The sequence below is a fragment of the Aristolochia californica genome, unplaced genomic scaffold (genome assembly GCF_029961685.1).
Source record: "Aristolochia californica isolate CCGP_79_NKW_82.1479 unplaced genomic scaffold, dmAriCali1.0.hap1 SCAF_3, whole genome shotgun sequence".
Taxonomy (NCBI): Eukaryota; Viridiplantae; Streptophyta; class Magnoliopsida; order Piperales; family Aristolochiaceae; genus Aristolochia; species Aristolochia californica.
Window position 1 is genome coordinate 2431090 of NW_027181992.1, and position 18185 is coordinate 2449274.

The 18185-nt window shown below is 39.0% G+C and overlaps 3 protein-coding genes and 1 pseudogene across 9 annotated transcripts; 3 read left to right on the forward strand and 1 right to left on the reverse strand.

The window, feature by feature from the left end:
- Nucleotides 1-2936: 2936 nt before the first annotated feature.
- Nucleotides 2937-6910, forward strand: LOC137958876 (2-Cys peroxiredoxin BAS1, chloroplastic). Of its 2 annotated transcripts, none has more exons than XM_068806068.1 (7): nucleotides 2937-3253; nucleotides 4304-4378; nucleotides 5440-5521; nucleotides 5662-5741; nucleotides 6009-6134; nucleotides 6328-6441; nucleotides 6532-6910. In XM_068806068.1, exons 1-7 carry the CDS (start codon nucleotides 3035-3037, stop codon nucleotides 6646-6648), a joined length of 813 nt encoding a protein of 270 aa, XP_068662169.1. In that variant the 5' UTR covers nucleotides 2937-3034; the 3' UTR covers nucleotides 6649-6910. The 2 variants fall into 2 exon arrangements, with proteins under 2 accessions (XP_068662169.1, XP_068662170.1); XM_068806069.1 differs by having other exon boundaries at nucleotides 2939-3244.
- An 841-nt stretch (nucleotides 6911-7751) lies between these two features.
- On the reverse strand, nucleotides 7752-10018 carry LOC137960454 (uncharacterized). 5 transcript variants are annotated; one of them, XM_068808087.1, is made up of 3 exons: nucleotides 9917-10001; nucleotides 9307-9456; nucleotides 7752-8221 (listed from the first exon to the last, which is right to left on the reverse strand). In XM_068808087.1, exon 3 carries the CDS (start codon nucleotides 8176-8178, stop codon nucleotides 7945-7947), a length of 234 nt encoding a protein of 77 aa, XP_068664188.1. In that variant the 5' UTR covers nucleotides 8179-8221; nucleotides 9307-9456; nucleotides 9917-10001; the 3' UTR covers nucleotides 7752-7944. The 5 variants fall into 5 exon arrangements, with proteins under 5 accessions (XP_068664188.1, XP_068664189.1, XP_068664186.1 ...); XM_068808088.1 differs by having other exon boundaries at nucleotides 7752-8199; nucleotides 9304-9456; XM_068808085.1 differs by lacking the exon at nucleotides 9307-9456 and having other exon boundaries at nucleotides 7752-8199; nucleotides 9917-10018.
- A 246-nt stretch (nucleotides 10019-10264) lies between these two features.
- On the forward strand, nucleotides 10265-11651 carry LOC137960370 (protein SEEDLING LETHAL 1, chloroplastic-like; annotated as a pseudogene).
- Nucleotides 11652-12075: 424 nt separating this feature from the next.
- Nucleotides 12076-17428, forward strand: LOC137959858 (uncharacterized). 2 transcript variants are annotated; one of them, XM_068807257.1, is made up of 7 exons: nucleotides 12076-12192; nucleotides 12461-12567; nucleotides 14486-14565; nucleotides 14997-15138; nucleotides 15235-15384; nucleotides 15470-15671; nucleotides 17027-17428. In XM_068807257.1, the coding sequence occupies exons 1-7, from the start codon at nucleotides 12120-12122 to the stop codon at nucleotides 17122-17124; spliced, it is 852 nt and encodes a 283-aa protein (XP_068663358.1). In that variant the 5' UTR covers nucleotides 12076-12119; the 3' UTR covers nucleotides 17125-17428. The 2 variants fall into 2 exon arrangements, with proteins under 2 accessions (XP_068663358.1, XP_068663359.1); XM_068807258.1 differs by having other exon boundaries at nucleotides 12076-12182.
- Nucleotides 17429-18185: the final 757 nt, after the last annotated feature.

The window sequence follows — 18185 nt, forward strand, 5'->3', positions numbered from 1 at the left end:
GTTAGAATGTCCTGAAAGACACAAAATGAAGGCCAAAAAGTTATAGTACAAGCAAGAGTAGAAGTAATTTGGCTAACAGACAAAAGGTTATATTCAAGAGAGGGAACCACAAGGACAATATCTAATGTCAGATTATTGGATAATATAACAGATCCTTCCCCAATAATAGGAGAGGTACTACCATTGGTTGTTGAAATAACAGATTGTGGAGAAAGTATGATAGATTGTAACTGACTGTGATCCCTTATCATGTGATCGGATACACCTGTATCAATAATCCAAGGTCTATTCCTGGAATGTACAAAAAATACTAATGCATTATCCAGAATACCTGGATGGGCAACATTTACAGTAGGTAGCTCCTGATTATTTTCCAATGATATCACCATAGTTTTCCCAACAATCTTTTTACGGGGTTTTTTTGAGAAATCCGGCCACTCCGGATAGCCAATAATCTCATAACATCGGTGTTGTGAATGTTTTTTTTCTCCGCAGTGAATACATAAACGATTGTTACCTTTGCCAGAGGATTGAGGGTTCCGACTGCTTGATGATCCTTGTCGGTTTTGGTTGACGAACATCGCCGAGTTCTCTGAGACTAGACAATAGCTCCCCATTGTCTGTCTCTATTGATATTCGCGTTTGACATATGCATATGTACTCTCCAAATCAAGTTTGGGGTTTTTTCGCAAAATTTTTCCACGAACTTGATTAAACTTGGAGTCAAGCCCACTGAGAAAAATATGAACCCGAAGCCTAGCCATTGCAGAGTGCAACTGGATTAGCCCTTCGACAGGAAGCCCTTCGACTGTTCCTTCCTGAGATATAGTTCTATGATTAATCTCTTGGAAAATAGCAACTAGTTCATTGTAGTACATGGATAACGGTCTACCATTTTGTTTGGTAGAAAAAGATCTCTAGTTCAACTCAAATATACAAGTTTCATCTGATTCATCATAAAACGTTTTTTATACTGCTTCCCATATCTCCTTGGCAGTGGAGAGGCGAATAAATCGTTGCATGAGCAATGGACTCATGAAGTCAATAAGCCAACTTTTGACTCTTTGATTTTCAGTAATCCATGCTCTAAGATTGGCATTGCCAGATGCTGGTTTTTTTGTTTCGCTGGTGAGGTATCCAACTTTGTTGCGTGCGCCAATTCGCATCTCCATGAGTTGAGACCATAATGAATAATTAGTCTCATCGAGGATAATTCCAATTGGAAATGCAGAATGGTCTTAGTGGACTATAATCTGTGGTGATGGGATAAGTTCAGTGGATGCGCCTGTAGTGGTGGCCATCGATCTAAAATTTTTTGTTCGGTCTTGTCTAATCCGGTTTGGTTCGGTTTAGTCCGGTTCGATTCGAATGGTTCGGTTCTGTACAATATGGTCTAGTTCAATTCTGGTCCGGTCTAGTGCTGGTCCGGTTCGATTCAGTTATAGTCCGATGCCGGTCCGATTCGGTTGACCTGCGGGTCTGGGTCGATTTGGTCGACAGAAAAATAAAGGAAGTAGTTCCTAAGTTTAAAAAAAAAAATACCTGTTTTCTTTGGTAGCGACAACGGAGCGTCGGCTTCCTTCGGCAACGACGGTGGTTGGCAGCGACAACGGGGTGGTGGTGCCATCGTCGGCGCTCGTCAGCGACGTGATTTCGGCTATAGGACCGTCGACGACGTGATTTCGGCTACAGGACCGTCGACGACGTGATTTCGGCTACAACACCGTCGTCGCAAAACTCTATTCTCTTTCGGTAATTCGGTTTCCCTCGGCGACAGTGATGATCGGCGACAATAACGGGCAGGTGGAACGGTCGTCTTCGGTCTTCAGTGATCGTCGTCGGTCGTCGGTCGTCGGCGACATTCTTTTGGCTTCGGGACAGCCGGAATACGGAGTTGCAGAAAAAAACAGAGTTTTGCAACTCCAACGATTTTTTATTTTTCTGGCTTCCTCCTTCGCGATTACAGGAGCACTTAGCTCCGACTTTTGGCGACGGAAAAGAGAGGATAATTCTCCTGTTCTAATACCATGTTAAAACTAGTTGCGTTAAAACCTCGAGGCATTAGTGAGAGGCGCAATAGGACCTTATACAAGGATTGGCCCGAGCGATACAAATACGATTCCACACCAAATGCATTGCGCCACTGCAGATATCGCGACGCCATTGGAATAATCTTCTCGGCCACAGAAGCTCATAGCACCATTGATTAGGATGGATCGATGGAGTTCGGAATCGATCTGGTAGTGGAAGAAGAGAAGGAACAAAACAAGGGCAAGCAGAGTGGTTGTTGCTTCCTAAAAGTTCCACAGCCTTCTCGTTCGTTTATGAAGATGGGAAGTGGTAATCCAGTCCAGCGACAGGATGAACGAAAAGGTCACCCGTTTTTTGGTATTGCTATTTGCCGGTTTTCTTTTTACCTCGAGATGCGGCAATCGGGTCTTTCATTGGATCCGAATTCTAGCAGCAAGATCCCCCCTCCTCACGAGTCTCATGTGGTTCTGGATCTCCCATCCATGTCATAGGTCTAGTCCATGGCTTTGATGGACCTTCCAACAAATTCCATTCTCAGGAAATTAGTGACTGGGCCTAGTGTGGGTGGATCATGGTCCATGATTCCACAAAGAGGAGAGAAAGAGAAGTACTACATTTGATTTCGATGCCCAACTAGAAGAGTCTGATTCGAAGAAGAAAAAAACGGGCAATAGATCTCATTATCACCCCACGATCGACTGGCCCCTGATGTAAAAGTCTGCCGTAACTGATTCACCGGTGAGGAGGGCTCAGGGCTCAAGGCTCAAGGCTCAAGGCTCAAGCTCATGACTCATGGTTCATGGCATATATTTACCATGGGAAGCAGAAATGTTATAGGGTGTTGTCTGAAATCTATGGCTCCTGTATTCCCCTATTTAAATCGCCTGATTCTCGATCCTTCTGCTTATCCGCACTTTTCGTTTCTGCAGCCGAGGGAGTGAGTGTAGAGGGAGAGAGCTGAGAGGAGAGAGGAGAGAGGAGAGAGAAGAAAGGCTCTGCAGCCATGGCGTCCTGCACTTCTCCTGCACTCTTGTTCCCCTGCAAGTCTGCCGCTCCAATGGCCTCTCTACCTTCTCCTAAATCCTTCTGCCAAACCCTAACCGTTCCTCGATCTTTCAGTGGTCTGAGAAGATCCTCCTCTTTCCAGGCTTCTCGCGCCACTAGGCCGGTCACTGCTCCGAAATGCTCTCGTAGGAGTTTTGTTGTTAATGCAGTAAGTCAGGTCACCATTTCTAGTTGTCTTTCCCTGCTCTCTCTGTTTTTCGAATTGAGCCTTTCAGTTTTTATCAGGTTGAGAATTTGGACAAATTTTCATGGCTCCATTGAGAGCAATATGCTTTTTTTTTTTTTTACTCTTTTTGCTTGTTTATCTTTGTATGGGTTGAGGATTTTCAACATGGGAGGCCTTGCTGGTCACAATACCGATGCAGCTGAAAACCAGCGGTTCAATTCACGAACTCGATTGTGACATTGCATATTTCAACATGTTAGATGCTAATATACAACGACGTTTAAGTTCGAATTACGAAGGAAAAGTTCCTTTTCTGTTTTGGGGTTTAACGCCGAATTTCATTGAACGGAATGGGTCTTCTTTCTGCACTATTACTGTTGGTAACATTTTATTTTGCAGCAAAATGATTAAGAATAGTGTTCCATTTATTTCTCACGGCGGATATGATTATTCAGAACTTTTGAATGGAGGAAGAGTTATTCAAGACTCGATGACTGCTTGTGTAAAAATAGGAAAATTTATTACTGTAGCTGAAATGATAGTTTACATGCTGGCGCTAGTATTGAACTGGGTTCCGCAGAAAATCTAACTCATTAGGTAGAAATCCTCTAATGTAATGGTCTTGAAAGCATTGGCTTTGAGCTTTCAGGAAGGATATTCCTCTCTAGATTTGATTAACTAGTAAAAAGAAACTTTAGTTTTCCATAATTTGCTATAGAAATTTCATAAGTTTAACTTGAGCTGGAAGAGAGTTGTTCAGGGGGTATTATTACTAAGACAAGGCATTTTATAGAATGAATTATAATCAAATTAACCTCAACCATTAGGGTAGTGCATCTAATTGATGGTTTGTTTGCTTCTCCAAGTACCAAAAAAATAAAAAAAATCGTCTCTGGATAATGGCAAATACCTATAAGAGCTGTTCTGAAAGATGTTGAATATGTGCGGCTACATATTTCCCTTTGATCTATCAGAGTCACCTGTTTAAAGTATTTTTTTATTTAAATGTCTGACTAATACTTTCTCTTCTGTTTTCGTCAGAGCCAGCTTCCACTGGTTGGAAACTCTGCCCCAGATTTTGAAGCCGAAGCAGTTTTCGATCAGGAGTTCATCAACGTAATATGTTAGACATCTTTAATTCTATCTGGAACGAACAATCTATTACAACTTGTGTCTGCGAATCACAATTTGTTGACTTTTAAGGAAACTATCTTAACATAGACACGAACACCCACCTACATTCAAAAACAATGTTTAAAACGAAATTTTAAAAACTAAACATACTTATTTTTTGAAGTATCTTAAAATAATTGTTGTGATTTCTTTATGTCACTTACATTCTTTAAATCCTGATACATACACACATAGACTCTGGAGAACCCATGGCCTTGTGAGACCTGGACACAAGATAACTGACCGTTGTAGTCATTAAGCCAAAGGCCAGCAGTATATTAAAGATTTTGTCTTTATCTGCTAAGTAATTGTCCTCTAAATGACCTGGCATTGCGATTTGAATGCGTTAGTTGATCAAGCACACAAAGCAAAATCTATCTGTCTCTCTGCTAACAAAAATTATTTATTATATATATTTTTTTTCAGAATTCTGCTTATCTGTTTGGTCTTTGCTTATTAATTTAAAGGCCAATATCATTTATACTTGGTTGAGAGTGTTTCCTCCGAATGTATGGATACAATAAATCTTTTGTTCCTTAAATGCTTAGTGATAACTTTCTATTATTTTTATGAACATGACAGAAATTGTATGTGCTTTTGAACTTGTTTTCTTGTAGATTTAGAAGCCACCTTGGCTGGAAATGATTTCTCCCCAATTTGGCTGAAAAAGACCCATTCATTTTATTTGTCACCAATGAATAGTTTGACATAAACTAATTTCAACCAAGAAATTTCTTATTTTTCTGTTAAATGTTCAATGACCATGCCACTACTGTATGTTGCTATGCGCACATGCATGTGAATCAGTGATTCCTTTAGCCATTTCCCTTTCTTTTTAAAGAAGTCCTGGTTAAAAATTGATTAATGAAATTTCCTTAACAGTAATAATATATCCAATTTTTTTGTAACCAAATCATAGTATTCTTAACTGAATATATCTGATGCAATTGGTGGGGAGGGACCTCACCATTTCTAACAGTGTAACTAAAGTTATCTTTTTGCAGGTCAAGCTGTCTGATTACATTGGAAAGAAATATGTCATCTTGTTTTTCTATCCATTGGATTTCACATTTGTTTGCCCCACTGGTGAGTTGAGACATTCATTTCTTGCAGCTATTGCACTGATGCAAGAATGTTTAATCTTCTGAGTATGAATATGGAGAAGAAGTATTCAAAGCTTTGATATAATTCATTTGTTTATGTTATTAATGTCTGCCACGTTGCAGAGATCACCGCTTTCAGCGACCGATATACTGATTTTGAGAAAGTAAACACAGAAATATTAGGAGTTTCAACCGACAGTGTGGTAAGTTTGTTTTTCTTGTTTCATTATGAATGCATTACGAAATTGGTTGTACCCCAGGTATCATATTTGTGGCTCAATGAAAAGATAATTCGTACCTTCTTCCAAATGAGTGTGGTTGTATTGGGGACCAACATTACATCCTTAAACATTCACAATTTACTAGTTTGAAGTTGGTTTATTATAGTGATTTTATGCCAACATTTGTTATTTTTTACATGGATGGTCATCATGCGACTTTTCCTGACAAAATGTTCATTTTCTCTGTAGTTTTCTCATCTTGCGTGGGTCCAAACTGACAGGAAGTCTGGTGGACTGGGCGACCTGAAGTATCCTTTGGTTTCTGATGTCACCAAATCTATTGCTCAGTCCTACGGTGTTTTGATCCCTCAGCAGGTGTGTGACTACTTCCTGTCATTCGTGCAGAGATCTTTTTAGGTGTCTTCATTTCCCTTTCTGCTTCAAGAAGAAGAATGTATTACTTTACCCCCTTTTTAAACTAAAAGAGAAGAAAAAGAGCAAGGAATGAATTGTAATTTATTTAGTTGAGATTCTGGGATTGGCCAAGTTCATCAATTTATTTTACCAGGGAATTGCACTGAGAGGACTTTTCATCATAGACAAGGAAGGAGTTATTCAGCACTCCACTATTAACAACCTAGCCATTGGTCGGAGTGTTGACGAAACATTGAGGACGCTTCAGGTACAATGATGAATTTAAAAGACTATTTTAAAATTCCTTGATCATTCCTTGATCATTTTCTTGGGACCTTGTTTTTTGTCTTTGCTGCAGGCTTTGCAGTATGTACAAGAGAACCCAGACGAGGTATGCCCAGCTGGGTGGAAGCCAGGAGAGAAGTCTATGAAACCAGATCCCAAACTCAGCAAGGAATACTTCGCTGCAATATGATGGAGTTGCAATCTGCTGTAGTGTTGCTTGCATATAGAGTTTTGTTTATTGTGACTGCCCTACGTTCGAGTTTAGAGAAATCGCCAGGTCCTGGTGATATTCAATTTTCCGGTGGTTTCTGGAATAAAAGAATTTTACCTATTTTGAGGATCATTGGCCGTTTTCGTGCTTCTCAGTTGGTGTAGTCTTGGAAATGTAAGATCATGCAACAGAATTGATGGCCTGCTTGGGCCTTCTAGGGTCAAAATCCTCTTAAGCTGTATCTGTGAATCTGAACTTACCGTACCGTTCATGTGGTGTGTCCGGGCTCTAGAAACGCATCAAATTGAATTGTGGATTGGAGGGCCAAAACTCCTGCATCGTCTTTATACACACCCCATTCAATAGAAAAAGCCAGGTGGGATTAAAACAAGTAGAAAATTCACCGAGGTATAAAACGTATAAAAAACGTACAAACCCATCTGTTGGGAGGGATTCTTCGCTTGAACCATTCCGGATTCCAGAGTAGTGTTATCTTGTGTGACGGCTCACAATAAAATTATTTGTCTTAGCATAGAATAGATATTGGACTGAAAATTTCAAGTTTCAAGTTTGAACTGAAAGGAAGTTGAGATGAAATTAAACTTGAAGCAAGAAGTTGGTCTTTCCGGTCCAGTTAAGGCAAAAAAATAAATAAAAATAATGTCTGTGCATGTTAGAATTAATTGCTCGTATCTTAAGATTGGAAGGGGGATGCACTACTTAAAATTCGAGCTGGGAATAACTCTTCTACCGTGGCTAACCACTCTTGCTTTGTAATAGCGGCCAGGACTTAACAGCCATATTTATAGGTAAAATTTCATTTTAATATAGTCTAGTATAAACCAAAATTGGACCAACCAACTGAACAAGTTCAACTAAAATCCCCTTCTCCGTGGAGGAGAGGCTGGAGGAGACAGGTAGAGGTAATCATGCACCTCTAAGCCTTCAACCTGTATTCAGCCAAAAACTATGGGGTCTGTCAACTTCGAATATACAACCCTTGGATATATCTTGCCTATGTGTTCACTGCAACCTTTTATTTGTAAACTGTTATTGTCAAGCACCAAGAAGATATATTGAGCTCGCTAAATGTTAAGCAGATATGAGTAAAATTTCACAGGCTCCAAGATCCATCTCTTCCAACATTTTCAGGAGCACAAGTATAAGGCATCATTTACACCATCGAGTTTAATAGCTACAAATCCAACACTCTTTCACAAAATATATCTGCAGCATAATTTGAGAACCTAATGGAGACAATTCATGGGATACGGCTCATTTAAACAGGTGAGCCAGATCAGGATCATCCAAATCCAAGTCCAACCATCCTTGCATGCGCATGTATTCAATGTAATGATCTGGTGGTTTTATTGCTCTCAGCTTCTTTGGAGTAAAGCCATGCAGCCTCTCAACATCTCGAGCAAGCCATCTGACAAATGCTTGATCCAGCGGAGGCCTTACCTTAACAAGAATCTCATCCTTCTCTGGCTTTGCAGGCTTGTTTCCCATATAAACTTAAACTTCAAAAATCTGAACTTGTTTTAACAGAACACTGTACATGGTTAGTGAATGGAAAGCAAATCTTAGTTCATCTTTAAATAACATTGCAGGAGGATGGTAAATCCAGTGAAGATAACTATAAATGAACAATCACAAGAATCTAAGAAGGGCACTTTAAAATGATTTCCAAGATATGCCTTCCTTTGGAATCAGTCCAAAAAATAGCAGCACTCAATTGAAGAGATAACACAAGCTACTTTTAGAGTAAATAATTACTAAATCCAAAAGGGTTCTTCCTTTATGCTCTTTTCAGTTGATCAATTTCATAGAGATCTCCAGTAGATTTTGCCTTAAAAAAGTCGGGTGACAGGCCAGAAATTAATTAAACAAAAAAATATGATATTCACAATGATTACTTTTAGAACTGTAATTGTTCTTTATCACAAGAAGGTAGTAGATTTTATTAATTATAGGCCAACAAATATAAATTAATCCCCCCTCACATCCGGCACAGACCCAAATTGCAACTACGGAGCTTGAAACATTCCTATACAACATCCTGTCAACATTAGTTAGGATTGTTGGCTTAGACTAGCATTGCAGTTAAATATGTTAGAATAGAAATATGAAATATGAAGAATTTGTGTTGTCATAGTTCAAAGTGAAATTGCAATGTTCTAAGAGCATAACGTGAACAGTCCTTAGCACCGAAAACTTAGGGAAAGTAATTGATATCACTAGTAATAACAAACGTTTTGAGGACACTTGTTATAAAAAGCTAAGAAATAAATATGGTAGCCTGAGGAAATCCTTATCTGCCGCTTGGGAGGCTCCCTGCATGAAATGGCTTTATGGACCTTTTATTTTTTTTTAAGTTAGGAACAAGTTTATTCCAAAATGACTAGCCAAAGTTAGAGGTCTCCACCTTAGTAAGTATGGGATCTTTCTAATCTTAGATCCATGTACGATTATTCTTTTTTAAGTCTTGAGGGTTAACAGTATGATGTTATACCTTTACTGATTAAAGATGCTTCAGAATTGAAAAGAACAACTTAATTCTATGAGTTTTATTCATCCTCATATCATTTTTGCATCCTAGATCAATATGACAACTAATTGTCAATAATCTACCACTACCTGCCAATGGTTTGCATCAAAAGAAAGACGATAGGCCACTGTCACTGGGTTGCACTTCTGCTACCCTGTTCCTGCTGTGGTTGACTGCTTTTCTTTTCTTTCTATTTTTTTAGCAGCAAAAGGAAAAAAATTGGAACAAAAAGGCAATACCTGCCACATCCCAAACAGAAATATTAATTTCCAAACTAACTGCTCGGTTCTCACTTCACCACAATAGAATTACAGATTTTAATATCACGAGCATCCCAAAAAGAGATATATCGACAGTGCTCCAACTAGTACTTCTTCTATCCCACCACTTGTTTCGAAGTAAATTTCAAACACATTTCTGTTTTTTTTCCAATCTTCCTGACAGAAAATATTGCATACTCCAAGCTTCTCCAACGAATCGTTTTTTAAGTGACTGTGTAACCATAAAAGGACGGGGCTAGGGTTTGATATAATTCGGCAGAAGCGCCGCATTAGAGAAGAAAAACACTGTTTTAAAGACGAGAAGCATCTGAAAGTGTTTAAAATTCACGTCTTCTTTTAGAAACAAATGAGTTTTGGTTAAGAAAGAAGTAGATTACATTGCATAACATCGAGAACGGAAAAGAAGGAGAAGACACACCTTGGAGAGACCAGCAAGCAGATAGAGCTGAAGACTCCAAGAACGAGTAGCTGTCTAGCAACCACATAATTCGACGACCCTCGTTTGAGCCGCACGTGCCGAGCGATGGAGAGTTCCCTCATAAGCGGTTAAACAGACGACTAGATCGGACTTTAAAGTACCCGACTCGATCGGATTTTTTACTAAATTACCTATTTTTTAAAACAAATATTAGTAAAAATAACTAATTTTTTTAACTTAATATAAAAATATCCAACTTTTGACCAATCAACTACGTATATACAGTCCGAGATGACACGACAACGCCACATCACCACTGTACTGTGAAGCCTCCTGCTCCGGCTTCATTCTTCCGCTCCAAGCCTTATCATCCACTGCGACGACTACCATGAAAGAGCTCCTCCACCTCCACGCGACCAACGCCGCCTCTCCATATTCGCTGTCTAAGCCATATCATTTATCTCTCTTTAAACCTTCTCCGTCTTTCCTCCCCTTCTCTTCTTCTTCCTCTTCCAAAGCCACCACCTCCCTCCCCAGAAAGCCTCCCAAACCCCCGCAGCTCCCCCGCGGTGCCTCCCGAAGATCCCAAGTCTCAATTCCCGGAGAAGGTTCTCTACCTCGATTATCTCGGCCTTGACCTTCTCGCTCTCCTCGACGCCCATCCGCCCATCGTCTCCGCCCCCCTCTCGGACATCAAGTCAACCCTCGAATTTCTCCTCTCCTTCAGATTTTCGACGGCGGACCTCTGCCGCATTTGCTCCATGTGCTCGGAACTCCTCGCCTTCGCCCCCGCCAACATTCTCCCCGTATTCACCTTCCTCCTCCGCGAGGCCCGCATCGAAGGTCGCCACCTCCGCCGTGTCATCCTCCGTCGCCCCAGATTGCTCGCCTGCGATGTCCAAACCCGCCTTCGCCCCACCCTCTACTTCATCCAGATGATCGGGGCGGACGATGTTTCCAAGCATACCTCTCTCCGTTCTTGTAATGTCGAGGACAAATTCGTTCCCAGGATCGAGTACCTCCAGAGAATTGGGTTCTCAAGGCGGGATGCGCTTTCGATGTTTAGGCGATTGCCGCAGCTTTTCTGTTACAGCATCAAGGAAAACTTCGAGCTCAAGTTCGATTACTTCGTGGTGGAGATGGGGAGGGATTTGAAAGAATTAAAGAAGTTCCCGCAGTACTTCTCTTTCAGCTTGGAGAACCGGATAAAGCCGAGACATCGTATGTGTATCGATAAAGGGGTGTGTTTTCCCCTCCCTCTTATGTTGAAAACGAATGATGATAAGTTTCGCATTCGTTTGGAGGTAAGTACTGGCTCCTCTCCACCTCTGAGAAGTTCGCCTTTGTGGTGTGTCGATACAGAGTCTGCTGAGTGATTTTTCTCTCCCCGAAAGATTGGATTGGAGACTGAGGAAATTGGTGTACCCTGTAAATTTCTGTGTTAAATGTAGATTGGGGAAAATGTAAATTCCTTCTGCTTATAATTCACTTGGCCTGAGAAGCCGCATTGAGAATTGAGATAGAAAATCACTTTGCTGCCCATTTCTGTATCTAACATCGGTTTGATTCAGAAAGAATTAAGAGTGATCATCTGCAAAAGCTGATCTCCGACATCTGAACCATCTTTGGGCTGCTCTTGAATGTCTCCAAAGAAGTGATATCTGAATTTTTATGGACCTATCCGCAAAAAAGGGATGATTTTCATCGTTGGGTTGTACTTGTTGGAAAGGCAAGAAAAAAGGGAAAACACAGTTTTTTTCTAGTGTTTGGCAGCACATATTCTTGAAGAGAAAAGAAAATATGAGAAACTTAATTTTTCTCGTAGATATTAGATTTTCTCTCCTAAAAGCATGAAATTTGGAGAAAAAAAAGATAAATTAGAGAGAAAATTTTATAGCACGTAGCAACTAGTTCATTGATCAATAGCTACGAAGATTATAAGAGGACGAGAGAGGATGAAGCAGAAATAAATTAAATCTTTCATGGAAAAAAGTCTTCTTCTCAAACATGGATCTCAAAATTTAACTCACGTTAACTACAGGGGGGTTTTGTATGGTTGACACAAATTAAACTTCTAACAAAGTTTAGAGGGGTAATTTTGCCTTTTCAAATCCAGTACCGAAGTCTGAGCCGAGAGTATTCATCAAACAGCGATTGGAAGCCGCAAAACCCAGCATCTGTTGAAAGAAGAGTGCGAACACGGATGCAGTTATACTTTACCACCTCCCGACTCTCATGGCGACCAAATCTTCTCGCGTTCACCAGCGTATTTTTCCGTATATATTCTTTTTACTTGTCATCAGATTTTCTCGTTAAGCAAGTTCATTTCCCCATGTCATCGTTTCAAAAAATTTCTTTGCTCTCAAGTTTTTTTACCTGCTTACGAGTATGTGTACTAGGGAATGCTAGTACTGTTGTCATTTTTTCCACTTAGTGAGGTTTCTTATCCTCGGGGTTTTATAATTTTCTTGTGATTACCTATTTACAGGATCTTATAATTTTGATGTTGTTTTAGCTAACTTTGTATTGTATTTTTTAATGCAGTTGCGGAGACGTCCTTGCCGAACTCTGCCAAGAAGCAGAGAAAACTATCCACAAGCTGTGCCATGAAAGTAGAATTCGAGAAGTACGCAGATTACCTCAATCAGTTGGTAAAGCTCATATTTTTTGTCTTGCCTCTTTTAGTTTCACCATTTCAATTCGTTTATCTTTTTAGGCATAACGAAGATCTTCCAATATGAGTTCTATTCAGAAGTTTCATTTAGCTGCCTTATAAGTTTAATTTCAGCATTATTTAAACTTTATAACCTTTATTTCACAATTGAATTTATTCTTCGTTTTGATCGCTTCATGTGCATATGGTGCTCATGGGTCTGCGGTTTCTGGGTATTCTGTAATCGACATCTTACATTAAAATATTCGCATGAGAAAGGCATGTGAACAGTTGTAAATCAAATTCAAAACATGGGTTGAGAAATAACTATGCATTCTTGATTTCCTATGACACCAATCTAGACTGAGAATGTTAACCAGAACAATCACCTATGAGATGTACTAGAGAAAAACGAATTACCTTGAATGTTGAGGATGCAGAACTTCCACACACAACTGGCCCCCATCGAAAGAAAATATCTGTTTCTCTATAAATACTGACAATTTGGTTTACTCCTCTAATGTGCACTACTTTTTAATTTTTTGAATAAAGAGAATGTATTAGGAGAAAGTAAAACGGAGCAATACAAAGGCTTCTGAATAGAAGTTGCTTGCAGAGATGAGACGAACAACTACTAGAAAGAAATTTGAGAAATCGTTATGAGCAAACAATGAGTTTTTGTCCCATGTCCTCTTCAGTGAGGGCATCTGCTCGTTTGCAGGTTTGAGAATGTGAGTTGACGAATATTACTTCATAGCAAGAATCTCAACAAATATGGACCACAAATGCCTGGAGGTATCCAGATCTTTTTTGCACAACCTGATCACCATTTGGGAGTCATCTTCCATTTATACCATGGGATTTGTGACTTAGGCTTTTGTTTAATAGGATTTGGAAGGTTTTCATAAAATATTATGAGAAGTTTGGGTATCCTTGCGATTTCACAAATTTGGTTGCAATTGTTGAAGAGTAAATATGGAAGAGTCTTACATGATTCTCACAATAAGAAGTCTTACAGAACCACAATTATTATGGAAGGAGGTCTCGCAGAAGAATTTCAGTTTAAAGGTGTTTTAGTTATTCTAGTCTTCTATTTATGTTAAGTTATATAATTATGCTAGGACTTATCTTTAAGTGTTAGAGTTTAGGAGTAATTGGGATGAGGGTAGTTTAATTGTAATTAAACTCTACTACTTTCCTCTATTATAAATAGAGGTTCATATACTCTGATTACATCAAGTCAATGAAGTATTTCTCTTTTCTATAAATTCAACAACAATAAAGAAACTAGGACCTACAATTGTTCGGTTTTATGGTACTGCATTGCAGTATCACAGTACAATACCTCTGCAAATTCAGAAGTGAAAATGAAACAGACCAGGGTTAAAAAGGATGAATAAGAGGCAAAACAGCATAAAATGATGGAGGAGATGAGTGCTTTTCTGCCTTTGTAATCTTTACAGTGCATGCTATTAGAGGAATTGTATTAGTTGGTGAGTTATAGCCATTGCCAGCTATAAAGGTTTTGAATTCTTGAAAATCTGCTTGATTATGTGTCATGCTACTCAATGTGAACATATTAATATATATTTTCCTCTGCCTGGTATCTGTCTGTGATCTTTCATGTGTTTGTTTTCTTATAAGTAATGCTACTTGGCATGTATGCATGACTATATCTTTATGAATCTTTAAGCAACATATTTTTCTCTGCCTGAGAGCTGACATGTGCTCATGTCTTAGAAATACCTCTGTTGTCTTGTTATCTCTTGTATGCTTGTTTTGTAAAATTTCTGTATGAAATAACACTACATATGCTAAGTTTTCTTATTTGTTGTATTTGTAGTTGTTGTGGTTGTGGTTTTTTTGTTTTTTTTTATTGTCTGACAAGTACTAAGACAAAGTTCTGTTTAACATAGAATGACAAGCGTGAGAGGCTAGTAAAGGCCAGTCGTGATGTGACAATTAACAGCAAAAAGGTTATATTTCAAGTACATAGGTAAACTGGTGTCCACTACATTTATTTATTCACCTTTAATTCTGAATGGTCAATTTCTTACTCTCCTCCTCATTGCTTCTATATCAAACACTGCATGATCAGGGATATAGTGAGGTTAGTGGCAGGAAAAATATTGATCAAGTCTGAAGTGTTTTTTGGCTCTGGAAGAACGGATTCAGATGCTTCATTTTTTGCGCTTCAAAATGCATCACTTGTTTCTGCTATTAGATCCTTCTTTATGTTACACAGGATGACTCATTGATGTCCATTTTAACGGAAGACATATTTTGTTGTTCCACTTCTAAGTTCATTTTATCCTTATTATTAGTTCTGTGATGAGGGATTTCCAGTGTATCTGCCTGGAAGATGCCGAGATGGCCGATCCTTGCGTCCCTATCCTTCCTCATTTGACATCTCACTCTGACAAACAGGATAAGTAAGCATAACAAAGAAGAAGTTCTGGAGAAGGCACAGAAAGATTTAGCCTCTGTGACTGATAATTATATGTCAAAACTGGTTAAAGAACTCCAAGGGTCTGACTTTTGGAAGCTTAGACGAGCCTATTCCCCGGGGGTAATATGATTCATCCAGATCTGTTATGCTTGAGAACTTCTGAGTCCTTTATGCATTCTTCAATATAAGCCCATTCTTCTGTATTGCGAAACTTAGGTTCAGGAGTACATAGAAGCTGCAACACTATGTAAGTTCTGTAAAAGTGGGTCCCTCATGACACTTGATGAAGTGAACAAAAATCTGCTGTTACTTAGTGATCCATCCCGTGAGCCCTTGCAGATCAATGTCCTTGATTATCTTCTAGGGGTGAGCTCCTCACATTTAAATATATTCATTATTTGTCTTCATTTACTTTTTTGGTGGTAAAATATTTTTTATGTTTCTGTTTTAGGTGGGGGACCTTACAGGAGAGCTGATGAGACTTGCCATTGGTCGAATATCAGAGGGTGAGCTTGAGTATGCTGAGCTGATATGCGGATTTGTTCGTGATATGTACAGGGAGCTAACACTTCTTGCCCCCGCTATGGATGAAAGCACTGAGATGAAGAAGAAAATGGAAACAATGCTTCAAAGTACAATGAAGATAGAAAATGGTACCATGTTTTTTATCTTTTTTTGTTACGATTTTAACTGTTGTGCCTGGGGGTTCTAAATTTAGTCATGGGAATCAGGTTGGGCCGACTTTGTATGAGGTAGGTTTAAAGGTCTTGTTATTGCATTCCATCAACTTGGGAGCTTTTATTGTGTTGGCTAGTTTCCTAACAAACACAGTGGATATTAAGTGCAAGTGATCTGAACGACTTAAGATATTTCTCACATGGTAAGCAGTAATATTTCTCTTAAAAAACAAACAAACATGGTAAGCAGTAAGGAATGAAAGATAAAAAGAGGAAATGATGTTAATTATTCAAAAGGATGGAGAACTTCTCATGTGCTACTCAGCTATGCATTAAGCTACCACCTGTAGGATGGTGTGGGTTAGCTATCTAAGAGATTCTGCTTGGGGTGCCACCTCCTCAGTGATGAGCCTAATAGTGTCTCACGAACAGGCAATCATCATTGGTAGCATTATGGAAATAAGATAGAGCCATGACCCATGCATGGTAGGGGTTCTTGAAAGCCAATTTGAAAAAGTGTTGCATTGGTGGAAGTGAACTATGGAATCATGTTTCATATTTGGAAGCACTTGTCTTGCTGAGGAAGTAAATAGCTGCTTTCATAAATTTTGCTGTGAGCATTATTTTCGTAGAACTTGTGATAAAAGAGCCTGCTTGTATTTTGGAACTGATGAGTTAGCAACTGCCTGCTGAAATGATGTTGATGATATGGTTAGTGTATTTTTCGGTGAGATTTATGTGATATTGTTCATCTTTATTATGGAAATAGATGTAGTTTTACCTTTTTGTTTGCTTTATTGATTAATTAGTTTCATGAGCCATTGAAGATACATTTATATCTTAAAGGATGAGTACGTTCCTCACTCGGTTTCAGATTGCTGTAGGTGCATATAAGTTAAAGTTGGGTTTAGGTCCATCCTAAAATAATTAGTTGAAGTTAGGAGACCTTTTTTTAACTAATAACTAAACTATAAGACTTTTTCTAAGATGAATCTATGTAGAATTATTTTTGTTAACACTCCCTCACGTAAAGGCCTACAAGAACAAAAAATGGGTTTACAATGTGAACAAACACAAACCAAGTACAAACTAAACAAGACATGAATTAAACCTGTTTTAATACCATGATAAACTTAGGTCCATGTCCATCGCAAAAATGAATAGCTAAAAGTTAAGGGGCCTGTTCCCAAATAATAGCTATAGGATTTTCCTTTAGATTAGTCTATGTGGAACTATTCCTACTAAGAAATAATATCACTCAGTATAAAACTTGACTATTGTTTTTCACAAAAATAATCTTCTTAGTGGCTCGTTTCCTGCTATTTGTGCAGCATGCTATAGTGTTCATGTCAGAGGACGAGAGTATATTGAAGCACTTGGAACAAGAGAGCCAGACTTCTTCTTGGATGTGCCTGATAATGAGGCGTGATATGGTTCTTGGTGTCAGGTAATGTATCTTGGTACTATCGAATTTTTTTCTTAAGTCTGCCTTACTGCCTTCTTTCCTATCAAAGGAGAAAAGGAACGAGGTCTCAGCAAGGTTGGTCTTGGTTCCTGGTATGGTTTTTGATTGCATAAACCCACTTGTGATCATAGAAATGGATTCTGGTATGGTTTTTTTGATTGCATAAAACCGCTTGTGCTCAATTCATATGTGGGTGAAACTTGAAACTAGCTCCTGGAAACCACTCATGAGAAGGTTTATTTGGATTAAATTACACTTCTGTTTCGTATCTCGTTGTTACTTTCCACAAGGAGCAAGGTTTTTTTCGTAGAAAGGTAACAAAAGTAATACGCCATGTCAATTTCTTACGCCAGGATTTGTTCACTTAAAACAATATATGATCCTGCACTACAAGGACTTGTTGAGGTGACCGAATGATTGGGTTTGATTGTCGCTTTACAAGTGATTGGTGTTCTATGATGTTATTTTAAACAAAAAAAAAATTAAAAAAAAGGATTATTGGCAAGGAGGAGAGGGGCCGCGGAGGTTTGTTCGTTTTTGCTTTACCACAGGGTGGGTGAGAAATCTCTTCTTCATCGCTTCAAGCAGAAAGCGAGGAAAGCTGCTCACTGATGTATTGGTGAAACCATGGTCGGTAGATATATTAAACATATATGCGGAAAGAGATGGAAATTAGTAATATATTTTCTAGACTATCGTGATTTCCGGATTTTAAACTTTTTTCTAAAATTTCCTAAAGAAAAACCAGAAGCTTTATAGGGGTGAGGGGTGAGTTGTGGCCTGGTTGCTGGTCAAATCAACGCAAGTCTCGGGCAGACTGGCCAATTCCGTAGCTACATTAATTTCCTGCCCACGCAAATCCTGTAATCAAATTAGGTAAAATTGGTGGGCACTTGTTTGTTGTCAGACGCACGTCAGAAACTTTACTTATGGCCCTTCAATCCGTTACTGCGGCAAAAGACAAAATAAGGGCGGCTTGGAGGCGTCTCACAGTAAATAACTGTAGTGCTTTAGTCACGAAGAAA

Bases quoted from the DNA above. Each gene is read 5' to 3' on its own strand.
- LOC137958876 (XM_068806068.1), top strand. From the start codon at position 3,035: ATGGCGTCCTGCACTTCTCCTGCACTCTTGTTCCCCTGCAAGTCTGCC. The intron at 4,379-5,439 runs GTAATATGTTAG...ATCTTTTTGCAG, and splicing joins TCGATCAGGAGTTCATCAAC to GTCAAGCTGTCTGATTACAT. The intron at 5,522-5,661 runs GTGAGTTGAGAC...GCCACGTTGCAG, and splicing joins CACATTTGTTTGCCCCACTG to AGATCACCGCTTTCAGCGAC.
- LOC137960454 (XM_068808085.1), bottom strand. From the start codon at position 8,178: ATGGGAAACAAGCCTGCAAAGCCAGAGAAGGATGAGATTCTTGTTAAG.
- LOC137959858 (XM_068807257.1), top strand. From the start codon at position 12,120: ATGCAGTTATACTTTACCACCTCCCGACTCTCATGGCGACCAAATCTT. The intron at 14,566-14,996 runs GTAAACTGGTGT...TCTGACAAACAG, and splicing joins GTTATATTTCAAGTACATAG to GATAAGTAAGCATAACAAAG. The intron at 15,385-15,469 runs GTGAGCTCCTCA...TTTCTGTTTTAG, and splicing joins TCCTTGATTATCTTCTAGGG to GTGGGGGACCTTACAGGAGA.